Source organism: Acomys minous, assembly GCF_964271855.1.
Source record: "Acomys minous genome assembly, chromosome: 6".
Lineage (NCBI taxonomy): Eukaryota > Metazoa > Chordata > Mammalia > Rodentia > Muridae > Acomys > Acomys minous.
Genome location: NC_140487.1, coordinates 127,568,830 through 127,585,556, shown reverse-complemented (window position 1 = coordinate 127,585,556; position 16,727 = coordinate 127,568,830). Strand labels below are relative to the sequence as shown.

At 55.3% G+C, this 16,727-nt stretch overlaps 2 protein-coding genes across 7 annotated transcripts in view; both read right to left on the bottom strand.

Annotated features, from left to right (window-relative positions):
* Window positions 1-1,625: 1,625 nt before the first annotated feature.
* Window positions 1,626-10,717, bottom strand: LRRC47 (leucine rich repeat containing 47). Its single transcript, XM_084785147.1, has 7 exons — window positions 10,053-10,717; window positions 6,554-7,006; window positions 4,810-4,926; window positions 3,729-3,844; window positions 3,530-3,632; window positions 3,149-3,238; window positions 1,626-3,019 (listed from the first exon to the last, which is right to left on the bottom strand). Exons 1-7 carry the CDS (start codon window positions 10,680-10,682, stop codon window positions 2,777-2,779), a joined length of 1,752 nt encoding a protein of 583 aa, XP_084641273.1. The 5' UTR covers window positions 10,683-10,717; the 3' UTR covers window positions 1,626-2,776.
* Window positions 10,718-13,284: 2,567 nt separating this feature from the next.
* The window catches only part of CEP104 (centrosomal protein 104), a gene marked incomplete at its 5' end in the record, with an annotated part of 35,793 nt that continues 32,350 nt past the window's right edge, over window positions 13,285-16,727 (bottom strand). For 4 of the 6 annotated variants that reach the window (XM_084788224.1, XM_084788226.1, XM_084788227.1 and 1 more), the window contains one exon: window positions 13,285-14,558. In XM_084788224.1, coding sequence (XP_084644350.1) covers window positions 14,368-14,558 — 191 coding nt within the window. In that variant the 3' untranslated portion in view covers window positions 13,285-14,367. Of the gene's footprint in view, window positions 14,559-14,649; window positions 16,703-16,727 lie in introns of those variants that run through there. The other 2 variants (XM_084788225.1, XM_084788228.1) reach the window with 1 other exon arrangement.

Sequence of the window (16,727 nt, the reverse complement as noted above, 5' to 3'; positions counted from 1 at the left end):
CCACACACAGACCCCAGGGCAGATGAATGTGCCAGTGTGCACCGTCAGCACAACATGGCTCTGGCAGCTCTGGCGCACAGGTGGGCCCAGCTGGGCAGCCACCAGAGGCACACATGTTGGAGACCGGGCTCCACAGCAGAGCTGTAGGGAACCTAGATCCCGGCCAGTGCTAGGTGGTATCTTCCCCATCCTAGCCGAGGCTGGGATGAGGGATATCTGTGCAGAGGGGCGCTTGGCAGCCCTCAGGTGAGCTGCTCCCTGTGCGCAAGGTTCCTCCTGGTCCTCTAGGCCTTCCAGATGCCTGGTTGTGCAGGCAGAGCCCTGAGTAACGATGGTCTCCTACCAAGCTTTCTAGGCGACACAGACAGGACTGAGGTCTTGTCATCTCAAACACAGCATTGCGTTCTTTAGCAAGCTGCGCACGTCCTCTATGGCTTACCACCCCAGGAATGACCCTGAGAAAAGCTGGCAGCTGGGTGCCCTACCGTCCGCTTCCCACAGGGCCCTACTCCTTTATGAGCCTGAAGAACAGTGGGTTCCTGACAGTGCTGCCCAGCCAGGCATGACTTGCTCCTCCACAGCTCCTGCTGTCTGGCTCCGTCCTGGAATGTACCCCTCCTACCTGGGCCCTCTCCCAAGAACACACATAGACCCGAGGGTCAAGATGTGGCTGGACCTGTTCCCTCCTTACTGGACCATGTGAGGACAAGGCCTTGAACACTAGAGGGTGCTGCAGCTCAGTGGGGACTTTGATCCCCTCTCCAGTGGACCACACCAGGCTGAGGGTGGAGGGCGCTGAGGGTGGAGGGCGCTGAGGGTGGAGGGCACCAGGCAGCTGCTGTGTGTGGACAGAGAAGGGAGGCAGGTAGGCTGGGGTGCCAGGAAACCGAAACCCCTGTTGCTTCCTGGCTGGGAAGCCCGTCCCTTTTGCTGTTACCACATTGACAAGTTGAGGGGCTGGCCCACCTGGCCAGAGGCTGGTATGGCTGGCCGCATCCTAAGAGCTTGTGGTTTGGCCATGCTGAGCTGCAGTGGGAGTTCCCAGTGGAGCTGCTCCAACTGGCCTGCATCTCTGCACTAGAAGCCTAGGCCTCAACTCTGAGATCACTGTCCCCACTCACAGGCCCCAAATGAGGTAAGATGGTTAAGCGTCGGCCCCCCCCCCACTTTGAGCCACTGCAACACAGGCACTGGGAGGTCCCAGGAGGACCCCTTCAAGGGCTAGTGTGGCCCTTGTCAGGAACAGGGGGTCCGTGGGGGGCAGGAGCAGGCTGGATAGTGCAGACATGGCCGAGCCAGGAATATGGGTGCGATAGGTGTATTTCATGCAGGGGCACCAGCTGAGAGGAAAGAAAGGCATCCCCAGGCGTCTCTTGGTAGCCCTGAACTCCTGAGCTGACGGTGGTAGTGGTGGTGGTGGTGGGGGTAACACACACACCCTCAAACTGGGTCAACTGCTCCCAGCCCACTCCTGGCAACTGCCCAGAGTCTGCAGCCTGGAGCTCTGGCCAGTTATCTGCAGGGAGCTGCCTTGGTGACCCCAAGGTCATGGACACCCTGGTGGGGTATTTTACCATATGTGAACGCCTCTCCCTGAGACACAGGAAGGCTGCTGGATGCAGAGATGTTGCCACCAATGGGTTTTTATTAGTTTTATTAGAACAAAGAGGCATTCTGCTTGTATCTGTAAAAACACTTCCAAAATCTCAATCTCATACATGGGCTGTGCTGGAGGGAAGAGCAGGAACCGCGGGAGACAGGGTGGGCATGGACAGCGCCACCCTCACACACTTTGGTGAAGCCACACAGAGTAGGTGAGCTCTTACCACGGCCACTCAGGGCCTGTAACTGTCGCATGGAGCTCTGCCAACACGTACCAGCTTTGTCCAGGACACTGCTGGGAGGGACCCGGAACCTCACTGGTTCTGACAACTAAAGGCTCTTGCACAGCCTCAAGACAGAACAAAACCCCAAGTCCCAACCACCGTTCTTTTATACAAGACAGAAATTGTCTTTTGAGGTCAAAGGCCAAGAGGAGAGGCAGAAGGGCCTGGTTCTCGTCTCAGCCACGGTAAGGCATGGCCCACAAGGCCTTTCTGTAGCTGCCTGGCTCCTTAGGACACGGAGATGGCAGCTGTGTGCTGGGAACATACGGCAACATGTGTGGAGACAGGATGCGCACAACGGACACACTGACACGGAAGCCTGCAGGGCTGTGTGTGCAGCACATGTGCCCCAGTCACTGGCCGAGAGTCCACGAACCAACCTTCCCATCCACTCACAGAACTCTGGCCACACAGGACTCTGTGGCTGAGGACCGCACGTGCCAGCAATGACCGGCACGCCAGCCCTGGGCACCACTGTGGAAGGCAAATGCCATCCTGGGGACACAGCAGCGCCATGCGAGGAACACACTCTTAAGACTAAAATCACATGATGTCCCAAACTCTGCACAACTGATGCTTTAAAAAAAAAAAGCAATTAACATGTTGTAGAAAAATAAATACTGCTCAAGAGAAGCCTGAATTTAGCCTGAATTCACACCGCATGGCCAGCAGGAGCCGGGCCTTCCCTAAGCCATCCATGCCCATGTGATTCAGACCGTTTCCAGCAGTTATGTCAACAACCCACGGGAACAGGAGCCAGCAGAATCCCATCGCACGCTACAACAGTCACCTGGACAAGAGTAGGACCTTGAAACAGAGAAAGGAACCAAGGACAAGCAGACACCCAGAGCACCTGCAGGGACACAGGTGGGAATGGCGGCGCACTGATGTCAACGAACCACAGTCACATGGGGGGGAACGGTGGCCAGGTCGACCTTGGACGGGTACACCACCTTCAGGCTCCCCTTCTGGTCCACCACGCGGACCTGCTCCACCACCAGGGGGCACTGTCCATCCCTCTCAGCTCTCAGACTCAAGTCGGGATCCGAAAGCCCACAACTGCCATCTTCAATTCCAGAGAGTGTGTCTTCCTCTTTATTTTCTGAAGTGTTTTTGTTCAGTTCTGCGATACTCTGCAAACAAAAATATTGTTTTTAACTGAGAGAAGTGACCCAGGGAGTCGGGCTGCAGAAACCCAAAGAACAAATAGCCGCAGAGCCCAGGGCGGGACACCACGCCGCCCCTCACGGCCAGGATCTCACCAGGATGAGGCTGTCCATGATGTCCTTGCAGAGCTGCAGGCTGCAGGCACTTGTCACTTCCAAGAACAAGCTGCTTGTCGTCTTCTTGATCTTAAGAGTTGGATTTCAGGGAAGAATGGTTACTGGTGTCGGGACACCAGCTGCTCAGTGCATTCAGAGTCACCAGGGCTGGAGGAGGCGCTGCTGCCTCGCACGCATGCAGCCTCGGCTTAGAGTTCCAGCAGCGTGTAGGCAGGCACGCGGTGCATTACCTCATCAGCCTGGGCTACATGAGGAACCAGACAGGGCCCCAGCCCTCTGCTCTGCATTTCTGTCACAGTGGGCCCCCCGGGTGCTGGGACAGCCTAGAGGACAGGACCTCGCCCGACACTGTCTACCTACCTTTGTCTTCTCACTGTTGGTTATAGGTGGGAAAGAAATCACATCTCCCTCGGCGTCCACAAGACAGGGGTAATTCTCCTTCCCGTCCAGCAGGTGGAGGTACCTGTGCGGAGGGAGTCCAGGCGGCAGGCATGGTGTGAGCCCACACGGACAGTGATGGGTGGTGTGCCCAGACCTCCTGCACATGCCAGTGACCCACCTGTGCAGCCCTGAGACGCTCTGCCTCTTCTTCTGCTTCCTCTGCTCCTCAGCCTCCAGCTGCAGCTGCCTCACCAGCTCCTTGGCTTTGGCCTCTCTCCGCCCCAAGGGTGCGATCTGCAGGAGCAGAACGCACAGTTCATCATGCTGCTGAGTGCACCTTTGCGCATGAGCGATGCTGCCTTAATCTCTAGCTGGGGGCGGGGGCTGCCACATGAAGCACACTGGGGGCGGGGCTGCCACATGAAGCACACTGGGGGGCGGGGCTGCCACATGAAGCACACTGGGGGGCGGGGCTGCCACGTGAAGCACACTGGGGGGCGGGGCTGCCACATGAAGCACACTGGGGGCGGGGCTGCCACGTGAAGCACACTGGGGGGCGGGGGCTGCCACGTGAAGCACACTGGGGGGCGGGGCTGCCACATGAAGCACACTGGGGGGCGGGGCTGCCACATGAAGCACACTGGGGGGCGGGGCTGCCACATGAAGCACACTGGGGGCGGGGGCTGCCCCATGAGGCACACTGGGGGGCGGGGCTGCCACGTGAAGCACACGGGGGGGCGGGGCTGCCACATGAAGCACACTGGCTGACTACATCTCCAGAGACCGCCCTGGAGACTCGTGCACAGCACTCAAAGCCCCACGCTGGGCTTCACTTAAACCAAGTTCACCACGGTGACTCAGCTCACACTGCAGGTGCTCTCTAAGTGGGACATGAACCAAAGTCACTGGTTACAGTTGGTGAGCTAGCCAGCCATGGTGGCCTACGCCTTTAATCCCAGCACTTGGGGGCAGAGGAAGGTGGGTCTCTCTGAGTTCAAGGCCAGTCAGCTGTACATAAAACTTCCAGGCCAGACAGGACTACAGAGTGAGCCCCCGTCTCAGTAGAGTAAAGAAAGCCCTTCCAAACCCCTCCCTGCAATGGGCATCTGCACAGCTACATCCTGGACCCCAGAGCGAAGCCAGATGTTACGCCCCTTATGCCTGAAAAGTACCAGGTTACGCTTCCCAGGCCCAACTCTCAGCCCAAGTCTCCTAGGGAAAAGTGCAAGTGTGGACAGAAGGGGCAGATCAGGTGGCACCTTGAGGTCCTCCGGTGGCCGGGCTGCGTACAGCAGGGGCCCGCGCACTGCCTGGAGGTCATGGGTTGCAATGGTGGCTGCTGTCCTCTTCTCACAGAGGTCGTCATGAAGCTTCGTCTACAGACAAGAGCACAGCAGTGGGCGTCAGGGTCCCTGCTGTCCAGGGCGGCGCCTACATGGGGGCCATGGGCCTGTGGTGCCCTCCCAGCCTGCAAGCTCACCACCACAAAAGGGCATCTGTCTCCCAACCTTGTGTTTTTCTGGTCACCAGCAGTGTTTCTCTTCTCTTTAATTCTAGAACGTGGCATGTATTTTGGAGAACTTTCATCTCCACCTATTATCTCATTTACAAGACAGATTGCAGGTCTGCAGCTAGGCTGGGCGTGGCTGAGGGGAGGGCACCACTGGCTTCCTCCCTGCGATGCTGAGGGAGCTCAGACAACACGTCTGGCCTGACCTGCACGTGCTGTACTTGTCTCTGCTAGGCACAAACACAAAGATTGCTTTTCATTTCTCAAGGGAGGCGGAACCAGAGAGGCAGGGTGGTCCAGTCGGCAGACCCAAGCGCTCCCACGAGAGTGAGGTGCTGAGGAGAGGTCACTTTACTCATCAGCATTATTGTCTCTCTGCCTGCCTGCCTGCCTCTCTCTTTGGCTTTTTGAGACAGGGTTTCTCTGGGTAGCCTTGGCTGTCCTGGAGTTAGCTCTGTAGACCAGGCGGGCCTCGAACTAAGAGAGTTCCTTCTGCCTCTGTCTCCTGAATGCTGAGATTGAAGGTGTGTACCACCACCGCTTGGCCATTATTTATTTTTTTTGGAGATAAGACTCTCACTATGTGGCTTTGGCTAGCCTGAAACTTGCTATGTAGACTAGGCTGGCCTTGAATCTCAGAGATCTGTCTGCCTCTGTATGTTGGCGTGCCTGGCAAGAGGAGACAATTCTAACATGGTTTCATATAAAGCAGGCTGTGCCTTTTACTGCAGAAATCACAAACGTCCTGCTAGTATCAAACATCAATAAATTCATGTCCAACGGATAGCACCATGTGTGGAGGAGCAGTGGCCCAGCAGACACCTGACACAGGTATGCACTGGGTACCAAGGGTCTGCTGGAGATCGGCAACAGACCTGCATCCTGAACCAGGGCCGCTGGGCAACCACTGGAGCAGGGGCCTGAGACGCAGAGACCACCTATACCCTCTTGCCCTGACTTGCTAGCCCCAGCGGTATACACCAGCATGCAGCCTCCCCATATCTGCCTGCTGCATGCTGTCCATCCCCAGCATACACGCCCTCCTCAGCACACACTGCATGCACACACACCCTCCTCAGCACACACTGCACTGCACACACGTCCTCCTCAGCACACACTACACTGCACACACGCCCTCCTCAGCACACACTACACCGCACACACGCCCTCCTCAGCACACACTACACCGCACACACGCCCTCCTCAGCACACACTGCACCGCACACACGCCCTCCTCAGCACATACTACACTGCACACACACCCTCCTCAGCACACACTACACTGCACACACGCCCTCCTCAGCACACACTACACCGCACACACGCCCTCCTCAGCACACACTGCACCGCACACACGCCCTCCTCAGCACATACTACACTGCACACACGCCCTCCTCAGCACACACTGCACTGCACACACGCCCTCCTCAGCATACACTGCATGCACGCCCACCTCCAGCATGGGGCTCCAAGTCTCCCTGCTGAGTGCCTACCTGGCAGGTGAGAAAGCGCTGGAGTGCATTTCCTGGCTGCAGGTCCATACCTCTCACAACAGCTCCCACGATGTATGGGCGCACATCCCTGACCTCAGGGTTCACCCAGATCGTCAGCGGTGTGGGGTTCTCTGAGACGTGCAAGACCTTGAGCATCAGCCTGGCTGACTCGGCTGCCTCCTCCTCGCCCTCCCCGATTTCCCGATGCTGCTTTCGCTCACGCCTCTTCTTTCTGTCCTCCTTCTCGGAGCCCTCCTGCCGAGCCTTGCTCCGACCTCCGCGGCCACCAGCACGCAGGTACTCTAGGATGGACTTGGTCTGGCAGCCACCCACCATCTTCTCCAGACGCTTGTCGCGAAGCCTGTTCCCTCGGAAGTTGATCTCTTTGAGCTTAGGGCAGTCTGCCAATTCAGCAGGGATCTCAGTCAGCTGGTTGTTGGAGAGGTCCAGGGTCTGGGGTGAGGAGGAGAAGATAAGAGTCAGGCCGCCCAGGTCTGGGCAGCTAGACAACAGTCCAGGAGCCACAGCCAGGCTACCCATGAGTTACCTGCATGGCCGTAACTGCTCGCTGCCCGGTCCCCTCTCCCCCATCCTCGGCCTCAGAGGCTAGCCAATTCAACATGGCAGGCCTGCAGTTAAGGTAGCAAACACTCAGACCTATTAGCAAGCTAGAGGACAGACCAGGACCTCTTCAAATCTCAAATAAGCTCCCAAAATGGCACTCAGCTATTTCTTCAGTTTAATGAATAAAAATGGAGAAATATCAGCAAACCCTCTCCCCACATCAAGTTATGACATCACCGCTGAGTGGCACACGGCTTTCTCACCATTGCTCTTTTGTGCGAGTGGGCTGCAGAAAGGTAGTAGGGCCACTGTGTCCTTGACACACACACACACACACACACACCGCCTAGTGTTGTGTGGAGAATTTCTTGTTGCTATTCTACTGATGGACAAATGCTGCTGCTCTGAACACAGAGTGCAGCTCTTCAGCCTCAGGCAGTCTAAGTTGGTGGAGGCCAGCGGCAGGCTGGGTACCACAGAGACAGGCGCCTGCCTACCCTGCCTTATACAGCAAATGTTCAACTTGGGAGCCACTGAGTTCAGTGAGTTTTCCTATAGAACTTGGACAAGGCTTAGTACAGGAATGTGAGTGACCGCAAAGCAGCCACACTATTGCAAAGTGTCAACCCAGCGCAAGTGATGGCTGCCCCAGATGACATGAATTACGTGCAAGTGGCTGGGAGGGGCTGAGGTCGGTCCCAATGCCCGTTCTCCTTCTGTGAGGGACACCAACAGTCAATGAGCCTGGTGCTGGGGGTCTCTCACAGCAGCAGTCCCAGCTGCTCTGCTGAGGAGGATGGCTCGATGTCCACAGGACAGGGCTGCTCTGTGCCTCTCTGTCCACAAGCACCCTGTGTTGCACGCCTGGCTGGGAAGCAGTTTGGAGAACCACACACAAACACTTCTTCCTCAGGTTGGTGGGGACTCTGTTCTTACATCAAGCATCTTTTGGGAAGAGCCTGGGAGGTGTATAGCCACCACGGCTGATACCTCACCTCTGAGCTCAGGCAGTCTGGGAACAGGAGGTGTGCAGGCAGGAGATGACAACCATGGAAACCTGTCTGCTCTGGATGCTGCAGCTTCTCAGTGGAGGCGGCAGCTGCCCCTGCAGTCTTGGCCCCAAATGCCACAACTCAAGAGTTTTCCTGTTGTTCTTCCCAGACTAGGAGCAGGAATGGCTTTGTGGTCCTGTTGGCAGCCCCACGGGCGGGTGTGGCCAGGTGCTGTGGCAGCTCCAGGCAGTGACCAAGCTTCCTGCACTGGATTCTCTCTTCTGGAAGCATGGAAACAAGTAGAGGCCTTGGGGCCACCGTCCTGGGCCAAGTCACGCAGGGTCCTGTGTCTGCAGCCTTGCCTGCACTGGACTTTGCTTTCTTTCTTTCTTTTTTTTGGTTTTTTGAGACAGGGTTTCTCTGTGTAGCCTTGGCTGTCCTGGACTCGCTTGGTAGACCAGGCTGCCCTGGAACTCACAGCGATCCGCCTGCCTCTGCCTCCCAAGTGCTGGGATCACAGGCATGCGGCACCCTGCCCGGCTGGACCTTGCGTTCTTAACCAGTGGAATGTGGGTTAGTGACAAGGAGTGAAGGCCTGAGGGCTGACAGCTACGCTTTCAGTCGGCAGGTGAGAGACAGCTGCGCTTTCAGTCGGCAGGTGAGAGACAGCTGCGCTTTCAGTCGGCAGGTGCAATGAGAGGGGCCAAGATGGTGTGCAGACAACAGCTAGCTTGGCCCAGTGTCAGCTGAACAGCCAGCATAGTATCTGGCAGAAGAGGCAGGTAAATCAATTCTTAGAGCCAGAGTAGGTCGGCGGCTGACAGAGGAGCAGCACCATACTGCAAGTCATCAGCCTCCTGGAAAACAGTGTACAGCCTGTGTCCGACCTGAGCCACAGGGATGGATGCCTACGACCTAGTGGTCCAGGTACCTCAGGGAGTCACATCCCACAGCCTCCTCCAGCAGATGCCAAAGCAACAGGTATCCTTCTGCAGAGTGGCTAGCCCAATTCATTCTCTCCTTCTGTCTCTCTCTCACGCGCACACAGAGAGAGAACACACACGGAGACACGCCCCCCAGAGTAACAGCCAAGTCTCCACATGCATATAGACACATTTGCAAATGTACCTGCATGTTTTGCATGAGCCCTTCTCTCTCCAGAGCTAACTTCCTTGCAGTGCAGCCGCTCTGTTTATATATGCTCATTAGGAAAGGGCTGCATAAACTCACACACAGACCTACCCTGCCAAGAATGCAGGGGGTAAGGGGTGGGGCGGATGGCCACGGCCAGGTGGGCAGGACCCACCGATGACGACTGTGGAGATCCCACCCTGGAGTCAGGTCGGCCTGCCTTCCCATCATCCCTCACTCAAAGGACAATGAGCACCTGGTGGGCGTCAAGCCTGACGGGAGCCTGGGACCACAGAGCACAAGAAACCAGTCCCTCACCATCGCAAGGAAAGCTCTCGGTGTGCTGCTGTTGGCTTCGGGAAAGCACTGCGGCTTTCTCTGAAAAGGAAGCCACGAGCCCCCGACCTCTGAACTCAAGGCTGCTGTGACGAGTGAATATTACACAAGACCTCAAGCCATGGGGCGATACCAATTCTAGGTCTCTCGGTTTTTTGTTTTGTGCCTTGTCTGGATGCTCCACCACTGGGAGACCGGATCAGTTACAATCACAGAGAGAGAGAGAGAGGGAGGGAGGGAGGGAGGGAGAGAGAGAAAGGGGGAGGGGGAGGGGAGAGGGGGAGAGAAGGAGAGAGGGAGAGACAGACAGACCGACCGACCGACCGACCTGGCTCCCTGCTCCTGGGACATCTCCCACATAAGCCCAAGGTTGACAACTTTCCAACCGCCACGCGCCCGGAGACCCTCGAGCTGCGCTGTGCCGGATGCGGAGGCGAAGGCAACCCCACCCTCCCCACCTCGGGGGCAGCACTGACCTTGAGCGAGGCCAGGTGCGCGATGTCCGGGCTAAGCTCCCGCAGGCGGTTGTCGGCCGCCGCCAGCTCGCTGAGCAGGGGCAGGGACCCTGGCCGGAAGAGCTCGGCGGGGAAGGCTTCCAGGCAGTTGCCGGTGAGGTTGAGGCTCTGCAGGCGCGGGGCGCAGCGGGCCAGGTCGGCGGGCAGCTCGCGCAGGCGGTTGCCGCTGAGGTTGAGGCTCTGCAGCTGCGGCAGCCCCGGGGGCTCGGCGGGGCCCAGGCCCTCGCCGGGCGGCAGCGCCTCCAGCGCGTTCCCGGACAGGTCGAGCACGCGCAGCGCCGGCAGCGGCCCCAGCTCCGGGCTCAGCCCGGGCCCCAGCGCGTTGCGCCGCAGCACCAGGCTGTGCAGCTGCGGCAGGCCCCGCGCGAGGCCCGGCCCCGGTGCGCGCAGGCTGCTGCAGCCGCTCACCTCCAGGTAGTGCAGCAGCGGCAGCGTGAAGAGCCGCGGGGGCAGCCGCCCGCCCGCCGCCTTCACCCGCTCCTCCAGCCCCGGCCCGGTCAGCAGCAGCTCGCGCCGCCGCTCGCGCTCCGCCAGCTCCAGCTCCGGCCAGGCCTCGGACATGATCACGGCGCTCGCCGCCGCCGCCGCCATCGCGCCCCACCCTTCCGCCAACGGCGCCGCTTCCGGAGTGCGGCGCCTCATATTCGGCGCGGGCCGGAAATGACTATAGAGTGACTCGTTCGCTAGAGAGTCGCCGCCGCGCAGGAGTTTGTGGGACGTGTGTGTGTGTGTGTGTGTGTGTGTGTGTGTGTGTGTGTGTGTGTGTGTGTGTGTGTGTGTGTTAGTGGCCATCCAAAGACCAACTAAGGACACAATTATTCTGAGGAATGTAACTTAATTGTTAGAGCGCTTTCCTGGCGTGCATGCACGAAGCCCTGAGTTTGATTCCCATTTATTATTATATGGGGCGCGGTGGTGCGTACACCGTCATCCCAGTACTCAGCAGGTCAAGGCAAGAGGATCAGGAGTTTCGTGTCATCCTCGGGTTTATTGCATGTTTGAGGCCAGCCTGAGCGACAGGAGACGACAATGAGAAATAAAAAATTAGTAAATATGGCATAGTGGGATGAGGGACAGAGATGAAGAGCTCCCCAGTGATAGACTGCCCCTTAGTCTGTCTTCAGGGTACTGCCTCATGGCCGTAGGTTTAAGTAGGGGAAGAATTGGGGGGCAGGCAAACAATTCAGTAGAAATACTCAGTCCAAGGCTCAATCACCAGGACAGGGGGCCTGGGGCCAGGGGCCAGTCTTGAACCAAGGTATGAACTCATCATCATAATTATGTTTTGTTTCTGCAAGGTGATCCAAGAAGTTGAAGTTGAATCGGCTGTCTTTCTGAGACGACGGAGCTAGCAAGTTTCCATAGGTTCCCCTGCACGCCAGCAGAGGGCACCAGATCTCATTATAGATGGTTGTGAGCCACCAGCAGTCCCAGGACCTCTGGAAGAGCAGACAGTGCTCTTAACCTCTGAGCCATCTCCCCAGCCCCTCTGAACCATTTCCTGAGCCCCGATATTTCTTTATTGGACAACTATTATTATAAGTAGGTACAAGAGCAATTTTTTCTCTATCTTGTTGTAAAGGTATAGTAAAAAAGCAGTCTTTTAAATAAATCAGTATAGCAGGCCATGCCTTGGGTGATAAAGAAGGCAACGGATTCTAGGCTGTAAAGAGCCGTTGGCTAATCACTGTATTTACGGCTCTTAAATCTGGTAACATTTTCTGCTTCCCAGATTTTTTTTTTTTTTTTTACTAACAAACAGAGGTGAATCCCAACCACTGGCAGATTCTTCAGTGCGCTGAGCCTTAGCCGCCCCTGTCCCAGCTGTTCTTAGTACCTGTAATTGTTCTCTTGTCACAGGCTATTGTTCCACCCATGCAGGTTTGTCAGTTAGGGAGAAACTCAGTCAGGGTAACTGGGGGTGGGATACGGCCATGGGCTCAGTGTGGCTGAAGTTATGTCAAACCGAACCCATGCAAGTAGGAAGGCCCAACACACCACTAACGGTCAGTAAAAGAGAAGCAGGAAAGAAGAGGACAGATGAACAGTGACAGCCTCGGTCTGCTGTTGCTACAGAGACACATGCCCTTTGGGTTTGGAAGAGGCAAGCAATGGGTTCCCTAGAAAGGAATGGACTTCATGCATGGTTCACCAGTCTTGGCCCAGAAAGACCTGTGCCTGACCTCAGAGTGGCAGGGCTGTGCTGTCAACGTCTCCTACCACTGAGCCCCTTGGGGTTAGAGCTCTGACGTGATCGGTGAGTGCTGTGTTCCTGACCTAGACATCCAACCGCTCACCTTTGTCTACATATGTGGCTTAACAAAGCTTTAATTCTAGAACAGTCTGTGGTTGTTTTGGGCCTGTGGAGGAGTAGAGACAGTGTTGGAAGCAGACAGGAGAGGCTGCACATCTCACGGCAGCCAGAAGAAGGGCAAGCCGAGTGGAGAGGGGGAAAGAGGGGTCAGAGGGGCAGAGCAGGCAGAAGAATGCTGGCTCAGGGCCAGTCTTTGGTTAATTCTCTCTGGGAACGTACCCAGCTACCACCACGCACAGAACGTGGCATACAAGCCCAAGTGCTTCTCAGCTCAGGCTAAATTCACAGCGGAGACTGTCAGAGAGGTTTTCCGCGCACCGCACTGAGGCTGGATTGCGCGACCAGCAAGGCGTTGCACAAAGGACTGAGTGTCATCAGGAACCACAGAAGACATTTGCTCCATGGATCCCACGCTCTGGGGACATTTGGGTGGGTCTTTTGAGCAGCCTTCAGGCCCTCTGCTCCTGGACTGACCCAGGCCTCCCACCTGGGGTCAAGAAGTAGTGAAGTCCACTGAGTGACAACTTGAGTGCCCAGGATGGCCTGTCTTAGTTAAGGTTTCTACTGCTGTGAAGAGAGGCCATGACCACCATGACTCTTACAAAGGAAAACATTTAATCGGGGCCGGCTTACAAGTTCAGAGATTTAGTCCATTATCATGGGAGCAGGCAGGCATGGTGCAGGACAAGCAGCGCTGAGTTCTACACCCAAAATGGCAGGCAGCTGGGAGAGAGTGACACTGCGCCAGGCTTGAGACTTTCTCACTCTGAAGCCCCTGGGACACACCTACTAGGCTATATCTCTAACATCACTCCCTGTCAGTCATTTCAAACCAGCAGAGCCTCTTCCACTCTTCCAGGTCAGGCTGATCCAGAGAGCCATCCTTGCTGACGTTCTTAGCCCTTCAGCCATGGTCTGACATCGAGGTAGCTGTTATGGAGAGGGCCCAGGGACCTCATTCAAAGCAGGTAGGTGTGTTGCCTACCAGTAGGTTCTGAACATGTACATTTGGGAATTCTTGCTGTGGGCATGGTAGCACAGGGTTGTAACGCCAGCAGGAAGAAGGGGAGGCAGGAGGATCAGAAGTTCAAGGCCATCCTCAGCTACATCGAGGTCATCCTTGGCTATGGTGACAGCAGTCTTTAAAGCACTTCTTTAAAATGATGCCGTAAGCTTATCTCTATATTTTTGGACTCTAGGACTGCAAAATGAACACATTATAGGTCAGTCACTGAGTGGCAGCTTCGGCTCACTGTTCACCTGCAGAAAAGGCAGCAGGGACACACTGAACGTGACACTGTGCCTCTCCTTGAGAACATTCTACAGGGCGGAGTCTCTGTTCTGCCCACAGCTTAGCATCTTTCAGCTTGTTGGTAGTAAATAGCTTATCCTGACAGGACTGTGAAGTGCAGCCCTTGCCCAGCAGCTGGAGAAACCCCAGCACTCTGAAGTCATTCCACAGAGCGAATTCTTTGCTCTGTACATAAACTCATTTTAAAGACTGTTTTGAAGACCCAGCTCTCTCAAGCCACTCTCCTTGGCAAACGTAGAGGGCTGGGCTTCTCTCACTACTAACCTGAGGGTGATTTACAGCACCCTCGCTCCCTCCTTCCCTTCTTTCCAGGCTGCACATGGCCCAGGCTGGCCTGTACTTCCCACACAGGCAAAGGACGACCTGGATCTTGCCATCCCTGCTTCCAAATCTTGAGTGCTGGGAGGTCAACCCCAGCCAGGGCTTTGCACACACTAGGCAAGCACGCTCCTGGCGCATCAGCTGAGACACAGCTCCAGCACTCCACTTGCTTGCTCCTTAGTGACAACTCTGAGCTGGGCATTGTGGTGCTTGTCTTTAATCCCAGCACCTGGGGGGGGGGGCAGAGGTAGGTGGATCTCTGAGTTCAAGGTCAGCCTGGCTTACAGTGTGAGCTCCAAGCCACCAGGGTTGCACAGTGAGATCCTGACTCAAACACAAACACAGGACGTGAGTGGAGCGATAGCTTGGTGGTTAGGAGCCCTTGTTGATCTTGCAGGGGCCCAGGGTCCAATTCCCAGTACACACGGTGCCTCATAACCGTCTATACATAACCATCCAGTGCAGAGGATCTGGTGCCCTCTTCTGACCTCCATGGGCACCGGGTACACATGAGGTGCACCTACATACATGTAGGCAAAACACACATATAGGGAATAAAACATATATAAGAAACCAAACAGATGAAATATGTATATAACAATCTCATAATATAAGTGACAAAAAACTGAATGATCTTTTTACTGTATTAATGTACTCAAGGCAAATTAGCACATAAACCCTAAGACAGTAACAATAAAAATATATTTTATACTTCTGGTACCTGAAATAAAGACAAATAGAAAACTATGTTAAAACATTAAAAAGTTGCAAATTTCCATTAAAGGTATTTACATTTATATTCTAGTATCAGATGACACAATTCTTTTAAATTAGATTTAATAGAATTATCTTTCATGAAAAATAATATAAATATTAAATATCCACAACGCATTGTATGTGAAGGTTGGAGGAGTGTTGCACACTTGGATACTATGAGTGGCTGGGCTCTTAGTGCCTTCCCTGAACCAAGCACAGTGGCATGGAGCTCTGTGGTGCCAATACTGCCAGGCACCTCTGCAGACTCATGATGCTGTAACAGGAGACACGGGAGCTAAAAACCAAGGCTTCCTGCTTGTTCTGTTTTAATTTGAGCCCGAGTCTCCCTAGGTAGCCCAGGCTTCCCCTGAACTTGTGGTGAGCTTCTGACTCGTGCTAGGAGTACAGGTGTGAGCCACCATGCCAGGCTAAAAATGAAGGGTTTTTTTTTACACGTATCTTCAGGTTACAACAGGCAGAAGACATTACTATTTCTTAAGTTCTGAGGTTAAATTTCCACTATTGTCTGTAGTTTAAGGTGGGTTAGGAAACAAGCGGGCGGCACCTCTGACCTCAAGCACCGCCTTGCCCTCCCTAAAGGCCTCTGACAGAATCCTCCTCTCAACAGACCCTGATCCACTTGGTACTCTGAGCCAAGCACAGCACAAGCTGTTTGCCAAATGTAGGGTGAGCTCACGAGATTAACTACCCAGGGTGCTTGCTGCTCAGGCACCTAGAACTTTTTATGGATTTTGTTTTACATGGTTAGCAATTTTAAAGAAATGTGCCCTAATTTTATAGTATCATTTTCTCAATGCTATACACTTCAAAGGGGCATTGGGAAAACCTCAGGATGCAGCACAGTGCAGGCCCTCAGAGGGCAAAACCTTCAGCCCGTGGTGGCGACAGTGACAGGAGGGTCTGCAGTGGACTCGGTCCTCCCCACAGATGCTTGTCCATCAAGGGCTTCTGGGAGGAAGGCGGGCAGAGGCTGCTGACGGCTGCCTCCTGAGGCCTGCATCACTGCTCAGTGAAGCACTTGTGACGTACTGGGAGTGATCTGGAAAGGTGGGTTCGGTTATATCACAAAGAGTGTGACAGAACTGACTCAGAGGCCCTGGGCCAGCAAGGTGCGTGGGACTTGTCTTTGTGGGTTGGGAAATGTGGAAGGTGCTCATCTTGCCATAAAGAAGATGGAGGCTTGTAGGTGGGCCGTGTCAGGGGAGTCAGGGTAACCAGGGGACACCATCCAGCGCCCATTCTGGACTCTGCAGCAGAGAGCCTGAGGCCCCTGAGGGAGGGCAGCTAGGTAGGGCTGTCAGGAGTGTCCAGGAGCATCAGGCAAAGTGTGTGCTGGAGGGGCCTGTCCTCAGGATGGTGGCCTTTTGCTTGCTTTACTTTATTGCTTGTTGCTGTATATGGCATAACAATGTAGCAGACAGGCCCATGAGAGAGACGGCTCAGCATGGTTTGCTGCTGTCCTCTAGGGCTGCCAAACCTACTGTGCACAACAGACACCAATGAGTTCAAAGTCTGGGGAACAGCTCCTCAGTAGTAAGGAAAGTGGGTGCTGTGCTTGCTGGCTTCCTGAGCAAGATGCACTTCCTGCTTGAGCGCTTCAGGCCCAGCCTGGGAAGGTCTTTGGTCATATCCACACACTGTTCCTGTGAGAGCAGACCCTGGGACACAAGAGGCCCAGGGACGGCAGGTACCGAGCCCTGCATCACCACGCCAACACACATGGCTTAAAATGGGAGGAAAACTTGCAAAGCCCCCGGGCAGGGACAAAGTGGAAACTCTGTCATCGCCTCCTGTATGTCCTGCTGGAGCTCTGACTCAGGCCCCCCTTTGGGGTGGGGATCTTGCTTCCAACCTTGGTACCTGACTTTGCTGCTGCTGCGCCTTTTCCTGCAGTGGAGACAGATGCACAGGA